This window comes from Tauraco erythrolophus, chromosome 6 (genome assembly GCF_009769465.1).
Source record: "Tauraco erythrolophus isolate bTauEry1 chromosome 6, bTauEry1.pri, whole genome shotgun sequence".
Classification (NCBI taxonomy): domain Eukaryota; kingdom Metazoa; phylum Chordata; class Aves; order Musophagiformes; family Musophagidae; genus Tauraco; species Tauraco erythrolophus.
In genome coordinates, this window is record NC_141470.1 from 30,615,701 (window position 1) to 30,637,112 (window position 21,412).

Genomic DNA, 21,412 nt, shown 5'->3' on the forward strand with positions numbered 1-21,412 from the left:
TGTGTAGGTGACGTTCCTGGAGCCTGCATAACTTCTGTAGCAGCTTTCTAATGTAGGGCTTGTAAACCTTCTAGCTGGAGTTCCTTCCACAGCTCTACTTAACACTAGATCACAGGATATCATTTGCCATCAAAGGTGCTATGCCAGAATAAATTACTGATTTACATATTTCTTTTTTTACAGACGACACCCCATCCTCTCTTACACTACCTGCTGCAAGCCTACCGATGACTCCACAGGCGCAGGTGCTTACACTGAAGAGCCCATTGGTACCCACGCAGGTAGCAAATGTTCCTTCCACACTCCTGCAAGCTGAATTAAAGCCTCCAGCTGTCAGTACTACCATGACAGCACAGCCAGGTATGATCATGTGAGAACATGTTAATGAAACTCAGTATAATGCTGTTCATAGATGTGCATAGCAGTTTACAAAGTAACACGTTATCTAATTTCTTCTTTAATTTTTCATTTTTATTTTTTTTTTTACAACTTAACTGACTGAGGTAGAACCTGACTCTGATAAGGGAGATTTGATACACTTAACTTAAACTATCAGTTTAGCAACAGGTAAGTAAAATCTGTTAAATTTTTGCTATTCCCAAATTAGGGAAACATAGGGAAGATTTCTTAAGTCACCTAACCAATCTATATTTCTATTTTTTGCCGCTTTCAGATGGTATTTATTACAATCTAAAGTCTTGTCTGGAAGTGCAAGGCTGTGATTTTCCAGGTTTAACTGAGTATCTGAAAAACTCTTGTTTCCACCTCACCCCCCTTCTCCTTTTCTTGGATAAGGTATTGCTTCTGTGATGATTCAGCTGCCAGGATCAACAGTTCCTGTCCAAGTAAATGGAATCCTTACTAACCCCACTATTCCTATTATACTGTCAACTGTTGCTGGAACCCCAGTGCCCTCAGTTATATCAGCTATGCAGCCTCATTTAGGTAGGCTCTTTGTTTTTTATGGATCTTCTTGCTTGCATGCAGAGAACATTATCCTTGCGAAAACGAAGGTAAATTGTTTTCTCACTAGGAAGTAATGATAGGTATTATTGTCTGGGTATTCAAAGAAAATGACCATTAGTTTTGAACAGTTTAGAGGGGCCTGTAGGGGATTACAGATGAGAGCTTTTTAACTTTCCTTCACCTCACTGAGCCTCCTTGCCCTCAGCAAAATCAGAGCAAGTGGGGACTGGAATGTGTGTGGTGTAACGCATCCAGCTGGGGAAGCTGCAGTGCAAAGTGGTGGTGGGGCTGTTGAAAATCTTACCCTGGCACAACACCTTCCAGCACCCTGCCAGCTCTGCTGTCCACTGGGGAGATGTTTTTCAATGCTGATTACTGTACATGGGGTCTAGGTGTGGGGTGGTTCCTGCCAGTAGTGTGCGGCTTGCCATCTGTGGTGTTAAAAGCAAGCCACTCACCTTCTGCCTCATCGTAGTCATTTGGTCATAATGCAAAAGGAAAACTCACTTGAGATTTGGGACTGGGAAAAATCTGAATGCTATAAATAGGAAACTGCTTGGAGTCAAAAAGTGAGTAACCACATAGCTCCTGAATGCCTCTGTAGTATTGTGCACAAAACCGGTATTGCAAAATACGAGCATCAAAGTAAAGCGTGCAAAAAAAGTTACGGAGGACATTGTCATTCTGTTTTTCCCTTGTGCATCACTATCAGAATTGTAAGTGTTACAGTTACTTGACTAGTGGCCAGCCTGCTGCAGGAAGGGCCTGGGCAACTTGTTCTGGGATAACAGATGTGAAGCTTGCTCTTTTTCTACAAGTCGAAAGTTAAGCTATTGGTGTGTTGAGGCTTCACTTGACCGAAACTGTCAGGTGGTTTAAATTGTGAATAGCAGCTTACTTGAGGAAAACCTGTAAGTAAGCAAATAATACTTACTTAGGAAATACCTTGCAGTTAGCATGGATCCTGATGGACGCTGCTTTGTTTGGTTTTGCAGAAAGCGAAGATACATTCATGATGCCAAAGATTGTTAATGTAACGTCACTGGCTATTGAGAGAAGCATGACTCTAAACGAGAAGAGAAGCAAAAAAAGTAATACAAAAACAGCTGCAGGTGTGCAGGCTTCCGAGAAACCCTTGGTTCTAATACCCCTTGAAAGCAGGAGTGATAGCATTGTTCCAGAAGAAAAAGCCAAACTGTGCCCTGTGGACAGTGGTGGAGAGGGAAGAAATACCACAGGTCCCACAAAAGTTTTCTGTGACAATAAAGATGACTTTCCACAGCTACGGAACGTGTCGTGTACAAAGGAACCTCCAGAGTCCTTTAGCAAAAATCTTTGCATTGGTGAGTGTGTAGGAAGCCAAGCCAGGAGGAAAGACGGTGATCCTGGAGGGGAAAGATTAAAATCTAAGGAACTGCCATTCCGCAAGCTGCAAATCAAAGATTCCAGGATAGAAATGGAATTGAGGAAAGTAGCATCTGCAATGGAGGAAGCTGAACTGGATGTGAGTGAGTTACTCAGCAGCATTGAGGAGAGTGATGACACTGATGAAACCCTCACTTCACTGCTCAATGAGATTGCCTTCCTCAATCAGCAGCTCAACGATGATGCTTCAGCTATGTCAGAACTGCCCAGCACTCTAAACTCTGATTTCTCTCATGAAGATGCAGAAGCTCGTCGGGGAGCAGCCAGTGATCTTGCTGCTGCAGCTGGGTCTTCCTTCCAGTTTGGCCATTTGGGAAGCGGTTTTAAGGGCCTTTCTGAAGTTCCAGAGGGTGGTGGCTCTATAAGCCCTCTCCTGCTGCACCTGGCAGATGATGACCTTACTGACGGGGACAAGAACTCTGGGGAGCCTTCATCCGAAACAGATGTTTTAAAGATAGTAATAGGTGCTGAAATGAAGGATCCACTTCCCAATCTGTCCGTAACCAGTGGTGGGAGCAGCAAAACTGTAACAACCTTGGCAGAGAACAGTAATGTGACTCCACCAGTTTTGCAGATGAAAACTAATCCAGAAGCTAGTAATGCTGACACTTTGTGGAGGCCCATGCCCAAGCTGGCACCGCTTGGCTTGAAAGCTGCAAGCCTGCCAGTGGACTCAGAAGGGCAGAGTAATAAAGTGATGCCCTTATTGGCACCTGTAGTTGCAAAACTGCCACCCAGTGGGGTAAAAACTTCATTACCTGCAACTGTTCAAGAAGGACAGGATAACAAAGTGATGCCCACGTTAGCACCTGTGGTTACGAAATCGAATACTACTGGGACTTTGCCTTCAAACTCAGCAGGCAAATAGATGCGTATATTTTTTATCAGTGACTGGAATGGAGATCTGGAGCAGTGTGAACCAGTGGTGGAGTTCGGCAACCTCCCTTGTCTGCAACACTCATTCTCTGTGTGGCATCAGCACTCTCTTCATCTGAGGGCAGGCCCCAAATTGAGAAATAAGTGCTATGAAACTTTAAGCATGTTGACGTATTTTTACCTCACAGTTTTATTCTGGGTGTTCTCCTTCCCCTTCACAAACCAAGGAAGATGATCTATAACCATTGCTGGGCAAATGGTATCTTTCCAAAATTGGGTCCTTCAACAGAAATAGTTTGTCAAAGAACTGAGAAACCTAGGCTACTGAAAGAGACTTCTTCCCCACCCCACCCTGACTCCATACCCCACCTCAGTAGGGAGACAGCTGTCTTCTTGGGGAAGAAAATCTACATTAGTTGTTTTTGTACCAAGCAAATTATCTATGCAGAAATGGGATTGTTCACATTTGCTGGTTTTAACGTTTGCAAAATATGATGAAAGGGCAGAAATGAGATTGCAGTTACTCTCAAACTTGTTAGCTAGAGCAGCGGAAGGGAAATCTGAGACTGTGCAGAGGGCTGAAGTGACAAGTTTTGGTTCTTTGGTGCTAGATAGTTCTCTGGCAGAGACTCTTTAGGAGCTTATGCACAGACAATTTTAATAAACATCTATAACTCACTACATGGGGAAGAAAATTATATTTCCCAGTGTAATTAGAAGTAGGACAGGATGTTAACTTTAATAAAACTACTAAAAAAACCAACCAACCCTCACTTTGCCTCCTGCCCTATACGAATACTCCCTCCTTTGATACCTAGGGTATCCAGAAGGAAAAATTATAGAGAGTAGGAAGAAATTTGGGCGCCGTATTGCTTTGTCTTCAAATACATTGCTGAATTAGCTTGAGTGTTCTACCAGTTCTTGTTTTCTTTCCTCCTGTCATTTTTCAAGATGTATTTGGTTGCTAGGAATGTTAATAGGAAGTGTTGCTTCATAAAAATACAGAACGCTTTCAGGGCTGTTGTAGCTGAGCATAAACGAGCGAGGTGTATACGTGAATGTATATATGAAAATATGTGTATATCTTTCCAAACCTTCAATTTCTTTATAAATTCAGGAAAGGTACTCAGAGGTTTCTCACTGCATTTGCACAAGCTGTGTATAGCAAAAAAAGTCAACAAAAATGCTCATTACCAGGGAAATAGGGCAGTATTGAATCACAAGATGTATTTTTCTCTGCCACTGCTTACTCAATAACCTGTTGATACTCTTCACTGTTCAGCTGTTGGATGTGAAGGGCCTACAGACTGTAAAGATATTTATATTTTTGTACACAGTTTTTGTTTTCATAGTTTTCTTGACAAATTTTCAGCCTAGGAGAGATGATTTGTTAATGAGTGTGTACACAATCTTTTCCTATCAAGTTTGTAAATATGAGTTATGGTGCGCTTGAGGGGCTTCTTAACCGCTCCGAAAAGGTAAAAAACATGGCCGTGAAAATTATACAGAATTTGGTGGTGCATTTTGCTTTATGTTTAGAAATGTAATCCCCCGTCTTACTGTTCCAACAACAGCAGCTGGGATTTCGCCCCTGAAATTCCCTATCTTTGGTGATGCAGTAATGCAGGAATTTCATCTTTCCAGCACTGAGGTCGTGCAAGTGTTGCGAGTGATGTTCTGCAGCACCTGGGGAGCAGTGTTTGTACGCGGTGTGACCATATGCCCTTTTCAGTACGCTGCATCTTCTGGATCTGTGTCTCGGTCAGATCCACTGGGGGATACACGTACCTTGGGTGTTTCCTTGTTGTCTTTATGATTTTATATTATGCTGCAGAAGAGAGAAGCCCTTCAAGCTCAGTGTGTGTAAAGTTACTCCAGAGCCTCCATGCAAAGAAAGGTTCTTCACCTGGCCATTGTAAATGGTGTGTTTTAAAGCAGTTGCATACAACTTTTTATTGCCTTTGCATATTCACAATTTTAATATTTGATACAAGTCCTGTATTAGTGATTTGGAAAAGAGAGTATAGATCAGCATGAGAGTCATGCAGGGTCTGACAGTTGTCACTGAATGCCTTAGAAAAGGAAATTTACAGTATGAATAAGTACTTAAACATACGTTGCTTACTATTAAAGAATTTTAACCTTATTTTAAACCAGTGGAAATCTGGAGTAACTGAATTAGTTTAGTAGCACTACATCAGACTTAAATTTATTTACCTGGGAATCTGGTTCTGAGCATTTCTAATAGGCTGAAGTTGCTTATTTTTTAACCTATGGCAGTTAGTTTTGCCAGTAGCTTTCATTCCTCCTGTGTGTGAAACAGCAACTAGAACTGTGCTGTGATGGTCTTCAATTTCCTAATTGCTGACCTTTCTTTCTGCACCCCATGCTTTTGTGGTTCCGAGTGGCTAATTTTAATTACAGAATAGTGTGCTAATCATATCTCAGTACTTTTAAAAAAAGTATGTGTGCTTTGCACACTTCTGTGGGACAGAGAAAGCTGTAACATGAAAACCATTCAAATACTATCTAAAATAAATGCTGTACTTTTGAGGATGTTTTGTCCATTATCAAGGTAATGGAAAATGCCTGGATGTATTTACTGTTTGGCACTGGGCAGTAAGGAATTTTACTGCAATAAAAATGTACTGTGTAAAGACAGCAAAAATTTTTGGTTCCTGAACATGATTACTAAATTAACTAAGAACAGACCCCAAATTTGGCTGCAAAAAGTGGTAGCTGGTGCACTTCCAAGAAGGATCTGTGATGGGTTCTACCAGGCAACAAAGCATGTTTGAAATGCTCTTAGTTTTTGCTCTCCTTGTTCCACCATCTCATGTCTGCAGCTTAATATTTTGCTATGAATTTAAATGCTGACTCTCTTTTTTCGCTCTTCCTTCAAGCTCCCATTGGTTTGGAATGAACCTTATGAAAATTATATATGCTGTCTTTTGAGGCAATAATGCAAGGATATGACAAGTAATGAAAAGATTTTAGAATCAGGAGAACAAAGGAAACCCCTGCAAGGCGCACATTTTCACTAGACCAAGAGACCCGGATACTTTCTTTGTTTTTTTACAAATCTGTAAATAGACTGGAATGTTTTTAAGAATATAATGAAATGTCAGATTTAGCTTTTTTCCTTTTATATATTAAAATATATCTTTCCCTCTTTTCTGCTTTTGAAAAATGGATATTTTTGTAGAAATCTAACAGTACAGGACTATTAAATAACTATATGTGAGGGACAAAGTGTAAAACTAAAATAAACCAATCGAGGTCGACTAGAAACTGGCTTTGAAAGTTTATTACAGGGAGGGAGGGGGAGCAGAAATGATGTGGTGGTGTGCTGGTGGTGACACGTGACATTGGACCTGAGCAAGCGGCACACACACATGCTCTCAGGCAGAAGTTTTGGCAACACAAACATCTGGGTTTTGGTTCAAGTAATCATACAACTCGGAGATTTCTCTCTTCAATCTTGAGCAGTATGCAGGAAACGTTATTGGTTGGAGAAAAGGAATTTTTGACTTGCTAAATGCAGAAAAGGTACTGAAGGGGCTTTATTTCTACCAAAATGCATCTTAAGCAGGAAGCCAATGGGGTTATCATTCAATCATGGTATAAAACTAAAAAAAAAAAAAAAAAAACAAACCAAAAACCAAACCAAAAAACCCACAAAAACCAAAACCAACAGTTGAAGAGTGAGTCCACATAAAATCACTCTCCAGTCTCCCTCCTCCAACCCCAAACTTAGGTTAATCCTTTGTATCTGTTTCCTTTAGAGAAGTTACCTGGCACAGCTGTCTTTACGGGAACAAGTCTGAAGATTTGTCTCCAAGTGAAGTGTCAGAGGAGACGCTTTTTTACAAGAAATAGATAAAACACCTGTAACAAGCCACTGTCTGTCACTTCCATATCCATTAAATGGAAGGTAACACACTTGCTAAATGTTGGGTTTGGTTTTTTGGTTTTGTTTTTTTAAAAAGTAGAAAAAACATCTACAGACGAGCGAGTTTGACTTACAGACCTGGGAAAAGAAAATACAACAAAGAGAACAAATTATGCTTGAGGGTGAGTGATGGCCTGGAGAAGAGATGTTGCAGATTTTTTTTTTTTTTTAAGAAGATGAGATCTCCCAGGAGAGAATGAATAAAAACAGGCAATAACAGTCAGGTAATGTATTTTTGAAAACTTCTGATGAAACCTTTCAGCAAGGCCTCATCCCATGACTCCTTATTTTAAGGGGTAAAGTTACTTCTTGGAATAGAATAGAACAGAAGCGCAAGGTATATCCAGTCAGGCTGACCATGGAAAGAACTTGTTGATAGAGGCCCATGATGATCTTTGCTGAGGGCTTGTGGTTTCCAGTGTGTTCATTGTGTTCTTGGATACACATGGTAGTACAAAAAAGCTCAGTTGACTATGAAGTTACAGGGAGCCTGTGCAATACCTGATTTAAGGCCAGATTTGAGTCCATAAATGCAACCCAAAAATGTGTGAAGGACCAGTTTGTCCATAATCAGCACCGAATGGAAGCTAAATTAGTTACTGTCATTTGGGATCATGATAGTGGAGGAATTGTGGCACTGTCTATGACCACTTAAGCTCAGTGTGTCATCTGTTTGCCCTTTTAACTGCCAAGAAGGTGTCGTTACACCACTGTGTACTTGGTTGTCCTGTGCCTTTGAATTTTGTGTTGCTTCAGCCTGTTGTCTGTGTTGGGTCTCTTGGGAATTGGAGGCCCATGACAGGTGACAGCTCTTTTGGAGGTCCCCCCTCTTAATTTTGAAACAGAATTCTACCCCCAAAAAGATTTGGAGTCTCTACTTGTCTGAGAGTCTCTTCTGATGAAGAGGAAAGCCACAGTCTGTGCTTCTCACCAGCCACCTGGGCCTGGCAGGCTGGCAGCACAAACAGCCTGTGCAACATTTCAAAAAAACTGGAAAGCCCTTTGCCTCAGGTTTGCAGCCGCACAACCGCCAGCGTGCTCATCCGCACGAGCATGTCCCAACACCAGTGAGGCCTTGGGGACCCCTGGTTATATCTGTCAGTAACCCACTGAAACATCCACCCCACCAGTCTGGAGTGCCCAACCTGCATTAGTGCTTACAGGAATGCCCCTGCCCTCCCCTGGTTCAGCGAGGATGCTCTCCAACAGCTCCTTGCTGGCAGTAGGATTTCTGTGATGCAAAGCACGAGCGAAGGAAGGACCTCTCCTTGCTTTAACAGCGTTCCCTTACCTGGCTTATCTTGTTCTCATGAGGGTTGTTTTTTGAAGGACTGTCTGTATACAGGATTGTGGTTCCTCGAGGTTACAGCTGTTGGCCCTGGCTCTTCTCCAGTGAAAAGCAGATGCTGGAAATCAAAGCTGAGGGGCTTGAACCTCATGGCAACTTTCTAACAAGCTTTCTTGCTGCCTTTGCTCCTCAGCCTGAGCGTAGCAACCAGCCAGACCAAGGTCTCTGCCTGTTTGAGATGTGGATGTGAAGAAGGGGGGTGGAGTGGGCATATTTTTACAAGGGCATGTAGCGATAGGACAAGGGGCAATGGCTTTAAACTGAAGGAAGAAGGTAGATTTCGATTAGATCTAAGGAAGAATTTTTTTACAATGAGGGTGGTGAGGCACTGGTGCAAGTTGCCCAGAGAAGCTATGTATGCCCCATCCCTGGAGGTGTTCAAGGCCAGGTTGGATGAGGGGGAAGGTGTCCCTGCCCATGGCAGGGGGGTTGGAACTAGATGATCTTTGAGGTCTCTTCCAACCCAAACCATTCTGTGAACACCACCCTGGTGAAGGAGGGGGTCAGTAAAGGGCAGCCGTGCCTGCCTTTACTGGCCACAGTCACAGGCTACGAGGGTGTAAGTGGGAGGGCTGCGGTGCTGCAAGAGCAAGACTTCCTCTGCTGGCACCAGCCCCGGAGAGGAGGAGACGGGCTTTCCTGGGTGGTTTTTGAGCTCCTTCTCTCTGGCGGGCAGCAGGGCCGAGGGCCCTCCCGCCGCCCTCGGGGCCGCTGTAGTTCCCGCGTCCGACACGGAGCGGTGCCCCTCGCCAGCGCCGCTGCCGCGTGGGCTAAATCCCGGCAATTGGAGAGCAGCTAAAAAAAGACACGCGAACATAAGCCGTGTGCCCTTTTTAGTGGCTTATGTTTTGATTAACTCCTTGGGCAATAGCTGTAGGAAACAACTTGCCTGGCTCCTTGGCTCTTCCCGAGCTGCTCCTCTGGCCAAACCTGGGGCTTGAGGGCCTGCTGGGGCCGGGACGCGTCAGCAGGCAGGTGGCAAAAACCCTGCGTGCGGCGCGTGGCTCTGCCCGTTTCTCCAGTGGGGGCAGAAAGCTCCCGAGCCAGCTCTGTAGGCTGGCATGGTTCTGCACGGCTTCATTGGACACGGGCTCCAACTGCGGCTGAGGCTCTCAAGCCTTGCAAGGATATAAAATGCTTCATGCTCCTAAAGTGCCGAAAGACCTGGAAAATGGACTTTGGATCCCTGGGCTTCAGGATCTAGTCATCTGTGACTGTTATTAGAAAAAAAAGGTAAGATAACCCCAGTGTTATCACCAATCAGCTTAAAAAAGAGAGGCTGGAGTTTGTATTTAAACTGCGCTACATCAAATATACCTTAAAAAAAATAAATGGGAGGATGAATGTATGACAAAAGCTCACTGGTTTCTGGAATAGCACAACGTGCTTTCAACCCATGGGGACTGGGCGACTCTCTTGGCCCCCACCCTTCCCCTCGACCATCTGCAGCATGAAAATATGATGACGACTTGTTCAGTTTGTAGCTACGTGATTGCTCTAATTAACAAGAAGTCCATCTGCAGGACAGTAACAGCTTTACAGGTGTTTTTAGGACAACACACCGCTGCTCCTCTGAAGGACTGAGAAGGGCTGTTTCAGCAGCACATGCTGCTGTAGCCTCCTTTGAGCGCCTGGCCAGGATTTCCCACCACAGTAAGAGGAGAAGGGTGGGTCTGTGCTGGAGGTGCTGGGGTAGTTTTGCAGAAGAAAGTGGGGAAGTCAGTGCCAGCTCTTGCACCACCTGCCCCTCGCTGCCTCCGCGGTGCCCTGTGTGCCAGGCTCCCTTGTAGGAGCTGCACAAGCTGCTCTTGGCCACAGGGGCAGGTGCTCCCCTTCCTCCACCAGTCCTTGGGCCTGGACAGCTGAGTCCCCATCCTCCACATAAGGAAAAGGGGCTCAGACCTGGCTGCTTCCCACACTCCACCCTGGCCTACCATGATACACACACAACAGCACCTCAAAGCCCAGGCCTGTGGCTATGATTGCCTTCTGGCTCAAAGTCAAGTGCTAAGCAAATGTTGGGTTTTCTCTTCTGAGAGCAAGACCAGGGCAGCCTTACAGTGTGAGGGAACTACAGCAGAGCCCTGCTGGTCCTGGTGAGTGGAGCTCCAGTCATCCAGTGAGTTGCAAACAGCAGATTCACAGCACCAGCCTCCTACATATTCTGTATCTATCCAGCTCTTTCCTGGTTTTCTTCAGGTGCTGCCTATGGTGCCTTATCCTGCAACCAGCAAGTGCACATCGGGCACCTCTGCGGTTGTGTCTGCGCAGTCAGATCTCGGCCGGGCAGCAGTATCAGGGCAAGCCTTCTGCTTCCCTCCGGCTTGCCCTGCCGTCTGCATGACTGAGGGCTTGCCAGTTGTGCCCTTTTATTCACATGACATCTTCCACCTTGAGGTCCTAAACAACAATAAATGTACTGAAGGGATCCTGGAATTCCTTGCTGAGTTGCTTTTCTCCTCAAGGAAAAAACCCAATGGTGACCAGGTGTCTGATTTCTTTTGGTATCAAATGAAGCCTAGAGCTATTTGAGTAAATGACAGCTAAAGATGCCTCTTCCTGCAGGAGCTGCTTGTTGCTTGGCATGGATGAAGCTGTGCCATCCCAGCCATGAGCCCTTGGCCCTTTCTGCGTGGGGTCATGGCTCTTGGTCAGACAGTTTTGTCTGTTCCTGCCTAAGCCTCAGGCACTGGCAGCACTGAGCTTTGAAAACGTGTTAGCTGATGTTATGCCTTATTTCTGAGACGTGCTAGACCTGAACTTTACTATAAAACAATGTTATGCAGCTGGAGTAAAACGTGATTCGATAAACCGTTAGTGTCCCTTTGGGGCCTGGCTGGAGCCAGGTTTTGTACACTCAGCCTTGTAAAGGCAGCAGGGCCCAGACAAGGTCCCTCCTGCCCAGGCAGCCACGTGCGGGAGCGAGACACTGGCGGGAGTGGGAGGCTGGTGGGGCGCCCCTGCAGAACATGCCTCTCAGATGCAGGGTGAGTGGCAGCTGCTAGCTTGGCTGGGCTTCGCTGGGCTTCGCTGGGTTTGGGGTGTGCAGGAGATAGTGGTGGGCTCCACTGATGGCCAGTGGCCCCTCTCTGAGGGCCTGGGACAGATTATGGGGCTGGATAAACGTGGATGCACCAAGCTTTAGCAAAGTTTAAACAGGTGTGAACATTTCCATGTATGAGATGGGTAACACAGCAGATAGGGTTTTCCTGCTTTTATTTTTTTAATGATGCAGATCTGATGTGATCCTGTTACAACTTGCGTTAAGGTGACTGGCTACAAAAGCATGACGGAAAAAGGAGGTGCCTGCAAATCTTTCGCAACAGTAATGATTAACTCCTGCTCCTCAACTAGTGCTCTCCCTTCGCGGTTACAATGACTCATTGGTATGAAAAATGGCTCAAGCAGACTTTCAGCTTGTGAGTGCTTTGTGAAAGTTTAAATTTGCTTCCTCAGCTTTTGGATGTCCATGGCAAAAAAAGAGAAAAGTCTACCTGCAGAATCTCATCCCACAAATGTTTCGTGGCTCTGACATATGGGGCAATCAACTTGAAATGGGAGGTTTGGTCTCCAGGAAGAAATTTTAATAAACGGCTCCCACCAAGCAAGCTGAACTGATGGCAGCCACAGTGGGAATTGTTTATTACCGTGCTCCAGCATAGACAAGGCCTCATTGTCTGGCTTGGACGGGGAAAATGTCCAGTTTCACAAACTTTGCTGAGCAAGGGAGAAAATAATTATATTGCAGATCAGCTTACAAGGGGCACATTCATGTTTGAAAGAAAACTTCATTTTCATAGGGGTGGGAAAGAGGGGCACAACTGCCAAAGGGAAGAGCCAGTGGCTTCAAGGTCCTACTAAAATTGCCTCAAGTCAGAAGTTATTCCTGGCTGAAGGTGGGTCCCAGGGGGCCAGATCCTTGGCTCTGGCTGGGAGGCAGGCAGCACAAGTGGAAAGCGCGCAGGAAACCAAGCCGTCCTCTGCCTCCGGAGCTGCTCCGTGTGCAGCTGGCACCCAGGCGCGAGGCAGGCAGAGGCCTCGCTGTGGTGGCACAGAGAGCTGTCGCTGCAGCTGTGTCGCACTCGGGTCCCAAGGCCCTTGTGTCTCCAAGCTCCCCAGCAGATGTCTGCCAGGGTAGAAGCTGTGGCACCAGGCTCCCGTGTCCCCATCCTCTGCCTGCCGACTCAGGAGCCCACGGGCGCTTTGGAGCAGGTCAGCGCAGCGCTCCTACGGATAGTGGCGAACCCATTCGGGCGATGGGCTTCCCGAAGCCGCTCACCAGGTGGGTGCCATCGTGCTGCAGGAGTGCAGCTGCCTGCAATTTGCCTGTTTTCAACTCCCAGCTACCACAGTTGCGATTTCGTTTGCAGTATTTGAGCAAAGCGTTGGCAGCGTTTCGCTTCATGTGTTCTTACTTAGGAGGACGGCAGGGCGAACGCTGAAGGAATATGCTTTACAGTGTTGGGTTGGCTGTGATGATCCACATGCAGCCAGCCTGGGCTGCTGACTGGCTGCCTTCCCCCCGGCAGTGGGAGTGTTAGCTGAAGCCATTTTGGTTGTCTCCCCAAGGGGGAGGATGTAATTATCTCCTTTTTGCAAGATTGCATGTAATTTTCTCCCCTCTATCTTAAAAAAAAATTGAAACAGAAGCAGAAGTGAACTGTGTAATGAGCTGATAACCTATTAATTCTTTCATCAGATTAAAAGTAAAGCTCGAATGAGTCTAGTGCTATATATCTCACTGTTTTTTTGTGAACACTTCTCAAGGAAGCGTGCACTCTACTCTTTGCAGTAAGCTGCAACACCAGCATAAACCCAGTTTGTTGTCATGGCAATGTCAGTAGTTGCTTTATCTGTATGCCAAATCGTAGGTACTTGTAGAATCATAGGAAAATTCAGGTGGGAAGGGACCTCTGGAGATCTGTAAGTCCAGCCTCCTGCTCAGGGCAGGGTCAGCCATGAGATCAAACCAGGTTGCTCAGGGCTTTCTCCAGCCAGGACTTAAAAACCTCAATGGATAGAGATGTCACCACCTCCCTGGACAACGTTTCTAGGCTGTTGCTACCAGCCTTCTAGCCTTCCAAATTCCTGATAATTATTCTGAGAATAATATTTCAAGTTTGCTGTGTCTTTGACATTAATTCACTGTGCTCTCTGTTTTTCACCACCTCGAGTCTATCCAGAAGAGAAATTTCCCTTCCACTTCAATTTCCTTCTCTGCCTGCAGGGTTGTTACACCTTGCTCTGTTGCTCATGGACATACTAGCGCAGGCCACACTGCTATCTTGCATTCTCTTATCTGCTGAGGTTTCTGGTGCCACGCTTATCACTGTGACATCTGAAGAGTTTCTCCCATGAACTTAAGATCTGGCTGTACTTTTCTATTTCCCTCTCTTTCGGTCAGTCATCTTGCCAGATGACTAATTGGCTGTGGTTTTTTTTTGTATTTGACATTTGTTTTCTGCCCGCATTGGCACTGCTTTAAGAAAGCACCCCTAGTCAGAACAATATTTGCACAGTAGCAATGGGAACAAACGCATCCATGTATACAAGTTAAACGTGTGCTTGATTGCTCTTCAGATAGACTTACAAGCCTGCAAATGTTGCCATTAATCCCAATCCTTCCTATTTGTTGTTATCTACATAAAGTGCACTGTCCTAAAGAAAGGAGAGCGCGTGTGTTTGTGTATGTCATTGTCCTGAAGGGCACCCGCTTGCCAACTCTCTTTTGACAGGATTGTTTCATGAGTTTTGTGTTTCACTCCTCTCCTGCTTGGATCATATTTAGTATACCATGTCCTGAGGGCAACTGCTGTCCAAGGTTTGTCCTGTTTAATTGAATTATGGTTGCCATGGGTAGTGGAAAGGTCAAATTTCATTCTGCATGGTGAATTCTGTAAGCCAAGGCACGTTACAGAGGAAGGAGGAAACCTGGCTCTCAAAGTCTGTGTCAAGAAGCCAGGGGTTGAACTGACGGGTATTTTAAGAGAGGTTTATGGTAATCTGTTACCCTGCTTCCCAGGAAAATGCAGTTGGAGTTGGGTACCAAATTTAGGCTTATCAGAAAACCCCAGATCCACAGCCAAGTGCCACAGCTCTTTTTGTGCCGATGTCCATGCTGCCTCCCTGCTTTCTGGCCAGATTCTCCTCTGGGACAGTCATGCTTTGGCTCAAACACCTACCACAGTCCTCTCAGCCAGTCTCTTTGGAGAACCAAGCACAAGCGAAGGGACTGACACAAACTGCATGCTTCTAGGTGAGCTGGGCAGGGTACCAGCAATGGGTCTGGAAAAACACAAATTGATGCAGTACCAGCATTTCTGGTATTTGGTTTCCAAGCAGCATGAAATGTAATTTGCATTTCAGCCCCTGTGCCTCGTTTCAGCATCTCTGAGGTGAGAGGATGGAGCTGGGCACTCAGGGATCCCACAGTGCTAAGCTCTCTCCTACAGGCACCATAACAACCCCTGGGGGCCTCCATACTGACCTCTGTACCAACGCGCCGTACAGACCATGACGCAGCCCTGACTGTGGGAGGGGGACACAGAAGTGGGCACCCCAGTGGGAAGCAACAGAACATCTCTGCGGGAGGGTCTGGGACACAGCAGGAAGTTTTGGAAAAAACTCCCTTGCAAGGTTTTGTTTTGATGTTGGCTTTTTGTTTTTTAAGGGTGTGAAAGGCAGAAAGTAGAGCAAGTAAAGGGAACATTCATAAGGTATCACCCTCCAGGCAGGACTTCATGGGAACAGATGGGGAAACTGAGGCAAAAGGCACTGCTTGAAACCTGGCCAGCTGAGTGTTGCTCAACAACATGAGAGAAAGAGAGATAACTTGCATGCTCCATTGCATTTGATTTTCCAGCATTCATACTTGAGCTCTAACAGGGAGAGCAGGGTTGTGACATGAGAGGAAATTTAGAACATCATTAACTTGCTAAGTGTGATTGCAGGAGACACAGCGAGCAGCTGCAAAAACTGATTTAAACGGGTGGATTTCATGGCTTGCAATATAATGCTTTGAAATCAGTCGTCATCAGAGGGACTTTCATTTCTGCTTGCTTGCTTACAGTTTTGCTTTAGTTCTTTAATTTTGCTAACAGTAGTAATAATAAAATGCATCTGTGGAGGCCAAGCAGCCATACAGCGCATTCAGGCTGTAAGATCGGTCAGGCTGTCTTCTCAGGGCAAAACCCAAAGCTGGCTGAGTTCTAGTTTACACTGTCAGCTTGCTGAGGATCACCAAGAGCAAGACTAACTCCAGCCTGGGCACTGCCTGCTTTGGGCTTGAGGAAGATATTTGTGCTACATTGTTCTCTTTAATTACTGCTCTCTGGAAACATAAGGCATGGGATGAAGGAGAATGAAACAAACAGGCTTATTTAGGTCAATTACAAAAGTACGGGCTAATTGTGAACAAAGTGGTAGAACAGGAGCAGACGGGGCTCAGAGGAAAACAATGCCAACAGTGACCTACATACTGCCGGGGAGGGAGGGGGAGGTTGGACGGCAGGCGGTGGGGAACGCATAGCTCAGCACCAGAGAGGTTTGCATGCCGCTCTCCTTTCAGGTCCCTGGGCCAGGGCCAGCCTGCGCACCGAGTGCCGTCCCTGCAGTCTGTGCAGAGCTGGCCTAAAGCGTAAGAACATCCAGGGAGACATCAGCCAAGTGATGCAGAGGCACCGTTCCCATGTGACATTTAGCCCTGCAGGAAGCTGCGAGACCTCTTCCCCGAGCCTCAGGGCACACCTGGAAAATAACAGCCCCCCACTTTCCATGCAGAAGAGCCCTGGAGTGAAAACAGTGTAGTTTGTACGCTCTTGCTTATGCTGCCAGAAGGAGAACAAGCGAAGGACAATCAGTTGCTTAGACACATGCTGGAAAACGCATCTTGTGATCCTTTCTGTGCCTGTAATGGTAAGGAGCTCTCCCTAACCTAACCTGACCCAACACAACCTAACCCAACCCAACCCTTCTACAGGAAACAGGCCCTTGGGTGATCTTAGAGCAGTAAGACAGCAGCTTTCAACCTCTGCTCAATGAGCCCTTGTGAGTGCTTTTAAGATGTTTGTGAAAGGTAGCTGTTCTCGACTACCTTTCATGAACCCTCTAAAACCACTGCAAACAGGCTGAAGTGTGTAGGTGTCCACACTTCCACTCACTGCAAAATGTTTATGGGCCCAAATCTGGGAAAGGTATAAAGTGACTGCTCTAAGGGAAACCTTTATCATTCCTCATAGAGTTCAATGGTAAGTTCATCCTGTGCTTCGTATTTCCAGAGAGCAGTAATTAAAGAGAACAATGGAACACAAATAACTCCTACAAAAGGGAACAAGGATTTGGCATCCCGTATTTAAGTACCAGCTCAGTCAAATGCTTTTCTATCATGTGGTTTTCAGCTCTGGACTCCCCTTGCAAGGAGGGACCTCTATATCCAACATCCAATCTCTGTGTGCCTGCCAGCCCTGGCGCCTGGCCAGTCGATGAGAGGCAGCCCTCTCCTATCTGCATGCCGCTGTTCTTGTCTCTACCCACAGCTAAGGTCCCAGCTAACTACTCTCTAAAAAACACAGAGTTTGTGCAAGACTGCAGTTCCACTGTGGGCTTTTGAGACTGTCAAACCATTTGGTCCTGAGTGTAAATCGGACCAGACTCAGTCAGATCTAAGCTTAAAGAGACTCCCGTGGATTAGCCTGGGTAACAAGTTGTGGCTTATCTGACCAGCCAAAGCTGTGATGGTGAGGTGTTCACAGGACCCAGACAGCGTCCGGGCTGAGTTCTGCCTCACCACTTGCTGTATGTCCGCTCTCACAGCCTCCATGTAGACAGCAGGAAGCACAACACGTTTACATTCAGCGGCTACCGCATGGCGTTCTGATCCCCTGCCACTGAAAAATGAACAACGCAGACAGGTCCTTTTTCTGGTGAAAATGTAATAGGGTTTTAACACAATTTACTTTCCCTCACAAGCTGTCTCACGCATGTATGTGTGGGCCAGGCCCCAGCTAGCGGGAGTAACTGTTCACACATAGCACGGTCTAGCCGAGAAGCTGGAACAGAAGTAGCTGGGGCTGCGGCATCGCCCTCGGGGAGCTGCCGGCTCCCACAGTGCCCTGGCAGGCTTGTCTGCCCCCCCAGCATCCCAGTGCTGACGAGGCTCTCGTGAGGACTGTTCACAGCTCGTGCTGCCTGAGGTGGCTGCGGGAAGTCCTGCAGCCATTCCTCCAGGCTTAAATCAGCTGGCCCATATTTTTTTTTATCAGTCACATCTGCCACCTCACAGCAAACTTGGAAGCATACCTCGTTGCACACCGGATGCGCACGTGCCTCGGGCACCAGGTGAGTCAGAACACGGCCTTGGTTTGACAGCTGAATGGACACATGTACGCACTTTGCTAATTACGTTAAAAATAGTTTTAAATGAGGGCATGGATTTTGTTCATCCCTTAAAATACAGGAGTGAGACTTAAGTGGACTACTTCACCTCTAATAATAGCAGAGCCAAAATTTTAATAGATTTGTAATTTTTTCCTTTGGTTTAGGGCATGTTCTTCTAATTCAGAAAAAAACAGTGTAGCTGTGCTTGAGATTTCCCAGTACATCTGTGCACCTTTTATCTTATTACAGAAATTATCCATCCTTGGTGGATACAAGCCTTTTCTAAACAGCATCTTCCTATCTTCAGTTGGGCTTTCTATACCACACATTTTGTTCGTACTCCTCATGGTTTCTCCTTATCAGGGCAATTTCCCACCGGCCAGCTGAGTGGCATTCATGCATGTATATTTTTCTTTTTTTAAAGTTCAGCTGGGATCTGTGATATAAGCATATTCTGTCTGGACGCATTATGAACATGACTTTTCCACGGGAACACATGAAGAAAAGATCCTGTGTAACCTCTGACTGGAATCTAAACCTTTTAAGTCAGGTACCAGGAGTCTGACAAAAAGACCCAGGCTGTGTTTGGAAACAATTTCCAGAAACTCGTTTTGCTTATCACTTGTAGCTGTGGCAATAAAGGAGAGAGAGGAAGGGACAAAGCTCACTGGGGGAAAACAAGTCAACAAAACCAACTAACTCCAATTGGGGGTTCATCACCTGACATGCTGCACATTGAGCTTTAGAGGCCTTTGTGTGTCTTGCAAAGAATCCCTGGCATATTTTGCCAGGGAAAAATATCTAATTAAGAAGTTAATAATGAAATTACTATTAAACTTGCAGTCATTTTCATATTGGAGAAAAATTAAATGTAAACTGCCTCCTATATATACACTGCATATAGCTGCTTTTCTTCTCTTGCCTTCTACCCTTCTATTTTCTTATATAGTTATTTTTATTCTGGACTAGACCAAAGCTGTTTATCTTTCCTCCTCCACCCTCTCTCCCTGTTTGAGTTCCTGCTGTTCACTGTTCTAACAACAAGTCAACAGGTGGAAAAAGGCGTTATGACCCTGCTGAATCAACATCCTGTGAGGCTAAAACAATGGCCATTAGTCTAACTGGAAAGCACCACGATGGTTCTTTGGAGTAGACAACAACTTCTTTCACAGAAGAAGAGTGAAGGCCTTTCTTCCACAGGGTTTCAAAGTTTATGGGAAAAATGTGTTCTCTGCTCCTTACTTGGCCTGGAAGCTGCTCAGGTAAGTGGCAATGAGGGTGTGGAGCAAAATGTCTGTCCCCACTATTTTTGCAGACACACACAAGCAAGCTCAACCCATGCTCTAAGCTGTCTGGGAGCTATGAATCTGCATGAGTGTGACGCTGATCCCTGACTAACTCACCTGGTCTCTGCGCTGGCCTCGATTGCTCGTGCTGGCTGCCACAACTTCCAGTCTGGAGCTCCCTCTAGTACCAGGAGAGCAGGTCACCTCCAGCACATCAGTGTCTGAAAAAATGAAATCCTTTCTCAGATCTGTTTCTCCAATTAAGAAATCAATAAAAAAATGGCAAAAACAAGCTGATCAAGCAACTATTCTGGGTCATGGCTGCAGTGTGGTATCAACATGTCAGGGTCTCAGAGGCATGGGGTACCTTGCTGCCCCCGTCGCACAGTGCTTGGGCAGACCTCAGCAGATCTGGCGAAGGGACCATGACTGTCCTCATCATGTCAGCACAGCTGGCTGGAGACTTACCTTATGCTCCCTGCCTGGCTGCAGGTGATGAGAAGAGCTTTGTGCGCAAGGAGAACAAGTTCAAGGAAAGGTTTTAGTATCACACTGAGAAGGCTGGTGTAGCACTTCTGCTCTGTGACTTTGTGTTTTGTTTTACATGCTCTTTTTTATCATGGCGTTTTTGAGCAGGAAAATAATTTTGTTTAAAATTACTTCTAAAATGTTCCTTTTGCTTGGAGCCCTACAGGAGGATTACAGGATTATTTGCAAGACGTGATTTCTTAGAAAAGCACAGAGGATTTCTGCAACAGAGAAAAACATTTTCAGATACTTCATTACCTACTGCTTAAAAATATGGCATTTCATTTATTGAGGCATCTGTTTTCTCTCGTTATTTACAGCATCCCTCAGAAGACTACTTTAAGAACCCATCATTCAAGACCAAATGCTGCAAATGCCAAAGAAAAATTACATAATTTATTCATGGTACATTTTCCTTTCTGGCCAGGAAGAACTCACGACCTCTAGAGTGAAGCTGAAAATCCTGTTGCCTTTGGTTATCATTAACTGATCTCAGTCAAGGTGCTGCCCTGTGGAGATGGGCCCTACAGGAACATATTGTAAAATACAAGCATTGTTCCGAGAGAAAGGCCATCTACGAAAAGGTGAGCAATTGTGAGAAGACAACAGAGGCAAAACAAAAGGAACAGCAGTAATCAGTGGGGTGGGTGAGCGCAGCCAGAAGTGTACACTCCATCACAAAGCACATGTGTACCTTTTGTGAACTTCAACAGAAGAAGCAGCTGGCCAGCAGATTACTAGCTTGACTGCTGCTGTGGGAGAGTTTATTTTGGACACCATGAGCAAGAGCAACATCAGGAGGCATGTCACGGAGCAGCGGGGTTTGCCAATGGCTTCTAGACATGCCACTGGGTGAAAAGCAGAAGTTTCTTTCTCTTCATTTCAAGTTATTTGGTATTTATTGGAGGATAGGACTGGCAGAACAGAAGCCATGCAGGTTAGCAACATCTACTCCAGTTTCACCCAAGCTAAAGCAAGGGTTTTGCACCTTTCGTAAGTTCAATATTACAACTGGAAAACCGGGCCCTTCTAATGATGAAATAGGTGTATGGTAAGACCTGTACTGCCATACCTAAAGGAAGCTGGTCATTCCTGATTTTTTTCTTTTTGTATTAATAGGATCAAAGGAAAAAAGAGCAAGTGTTTGTATTAATAAAACCATAGAAAAAGGTTCTTTAAAAATCACTAGCAAGATCCTTCTCTTTAGGATGAACTGAAGAAACTCTGTGACATTTCATCCTGCTTAAAACATGACTAGAAAGGTTGTGTGCTTTAGTCAGAAAATCAGAAATAGCTGTTCCCTGTCCCAGTTCCTTTTCACTGAATTTAGAAGTCCACTGATGTTTCAGAGTTAGCCTGTCTCTTCAGTCGCCTCACAGACACAAAGAATTGTAATCACAAATCACATTATGCTGTGCTCAGCTTTCAGCCAAAGAGGAACAATGCTAGTTGCATTTAAACAGTGTCTCCCAAGAAAACGTCTCAGCTGTCCCTTGTTTTCAAAGACATCCCTCAGTTCTTTCTCAAACGTAGGCATGTTTCTCCCAAATGTGATGACTCTGATGTTTTACTGTTGAACAGCAGAAATTTAAGAACCATCCACTATTTCTTTTTTTCCCTGTGCAGTGCCAGGTCCCAGTCCTGTACAAGTTGGTG

General features: G+C 45.5%; 1 protein-coding gene across 1 annotated transcript in view; it reads left to right on the plus strand.

Annotated features, from left to right (window-relative positions):
* MGA (MAX dimerization protein MGA) overlaps window positions 1–6,546 on the plus strand; it is a 61,165-nt gene extending 54,619 nt beyond the window's left edge. The window contains 3 exon segments of the mRNA XM_086613679.1: window positions 184–360; window positions 796–945; window positions 1,962–6,546. Coding sequence (XP_086469805.1) covers window positions 184–360; window positions 796–945; window positions 1,962–3,259 — 1,625 coding nt within the window. The 3' untranslated portion in view covers window positions 3,260–6,546.
* The last annotated feature ends 14,866 nt before the right edge of the window (window positions 6,547–21,412 follow it).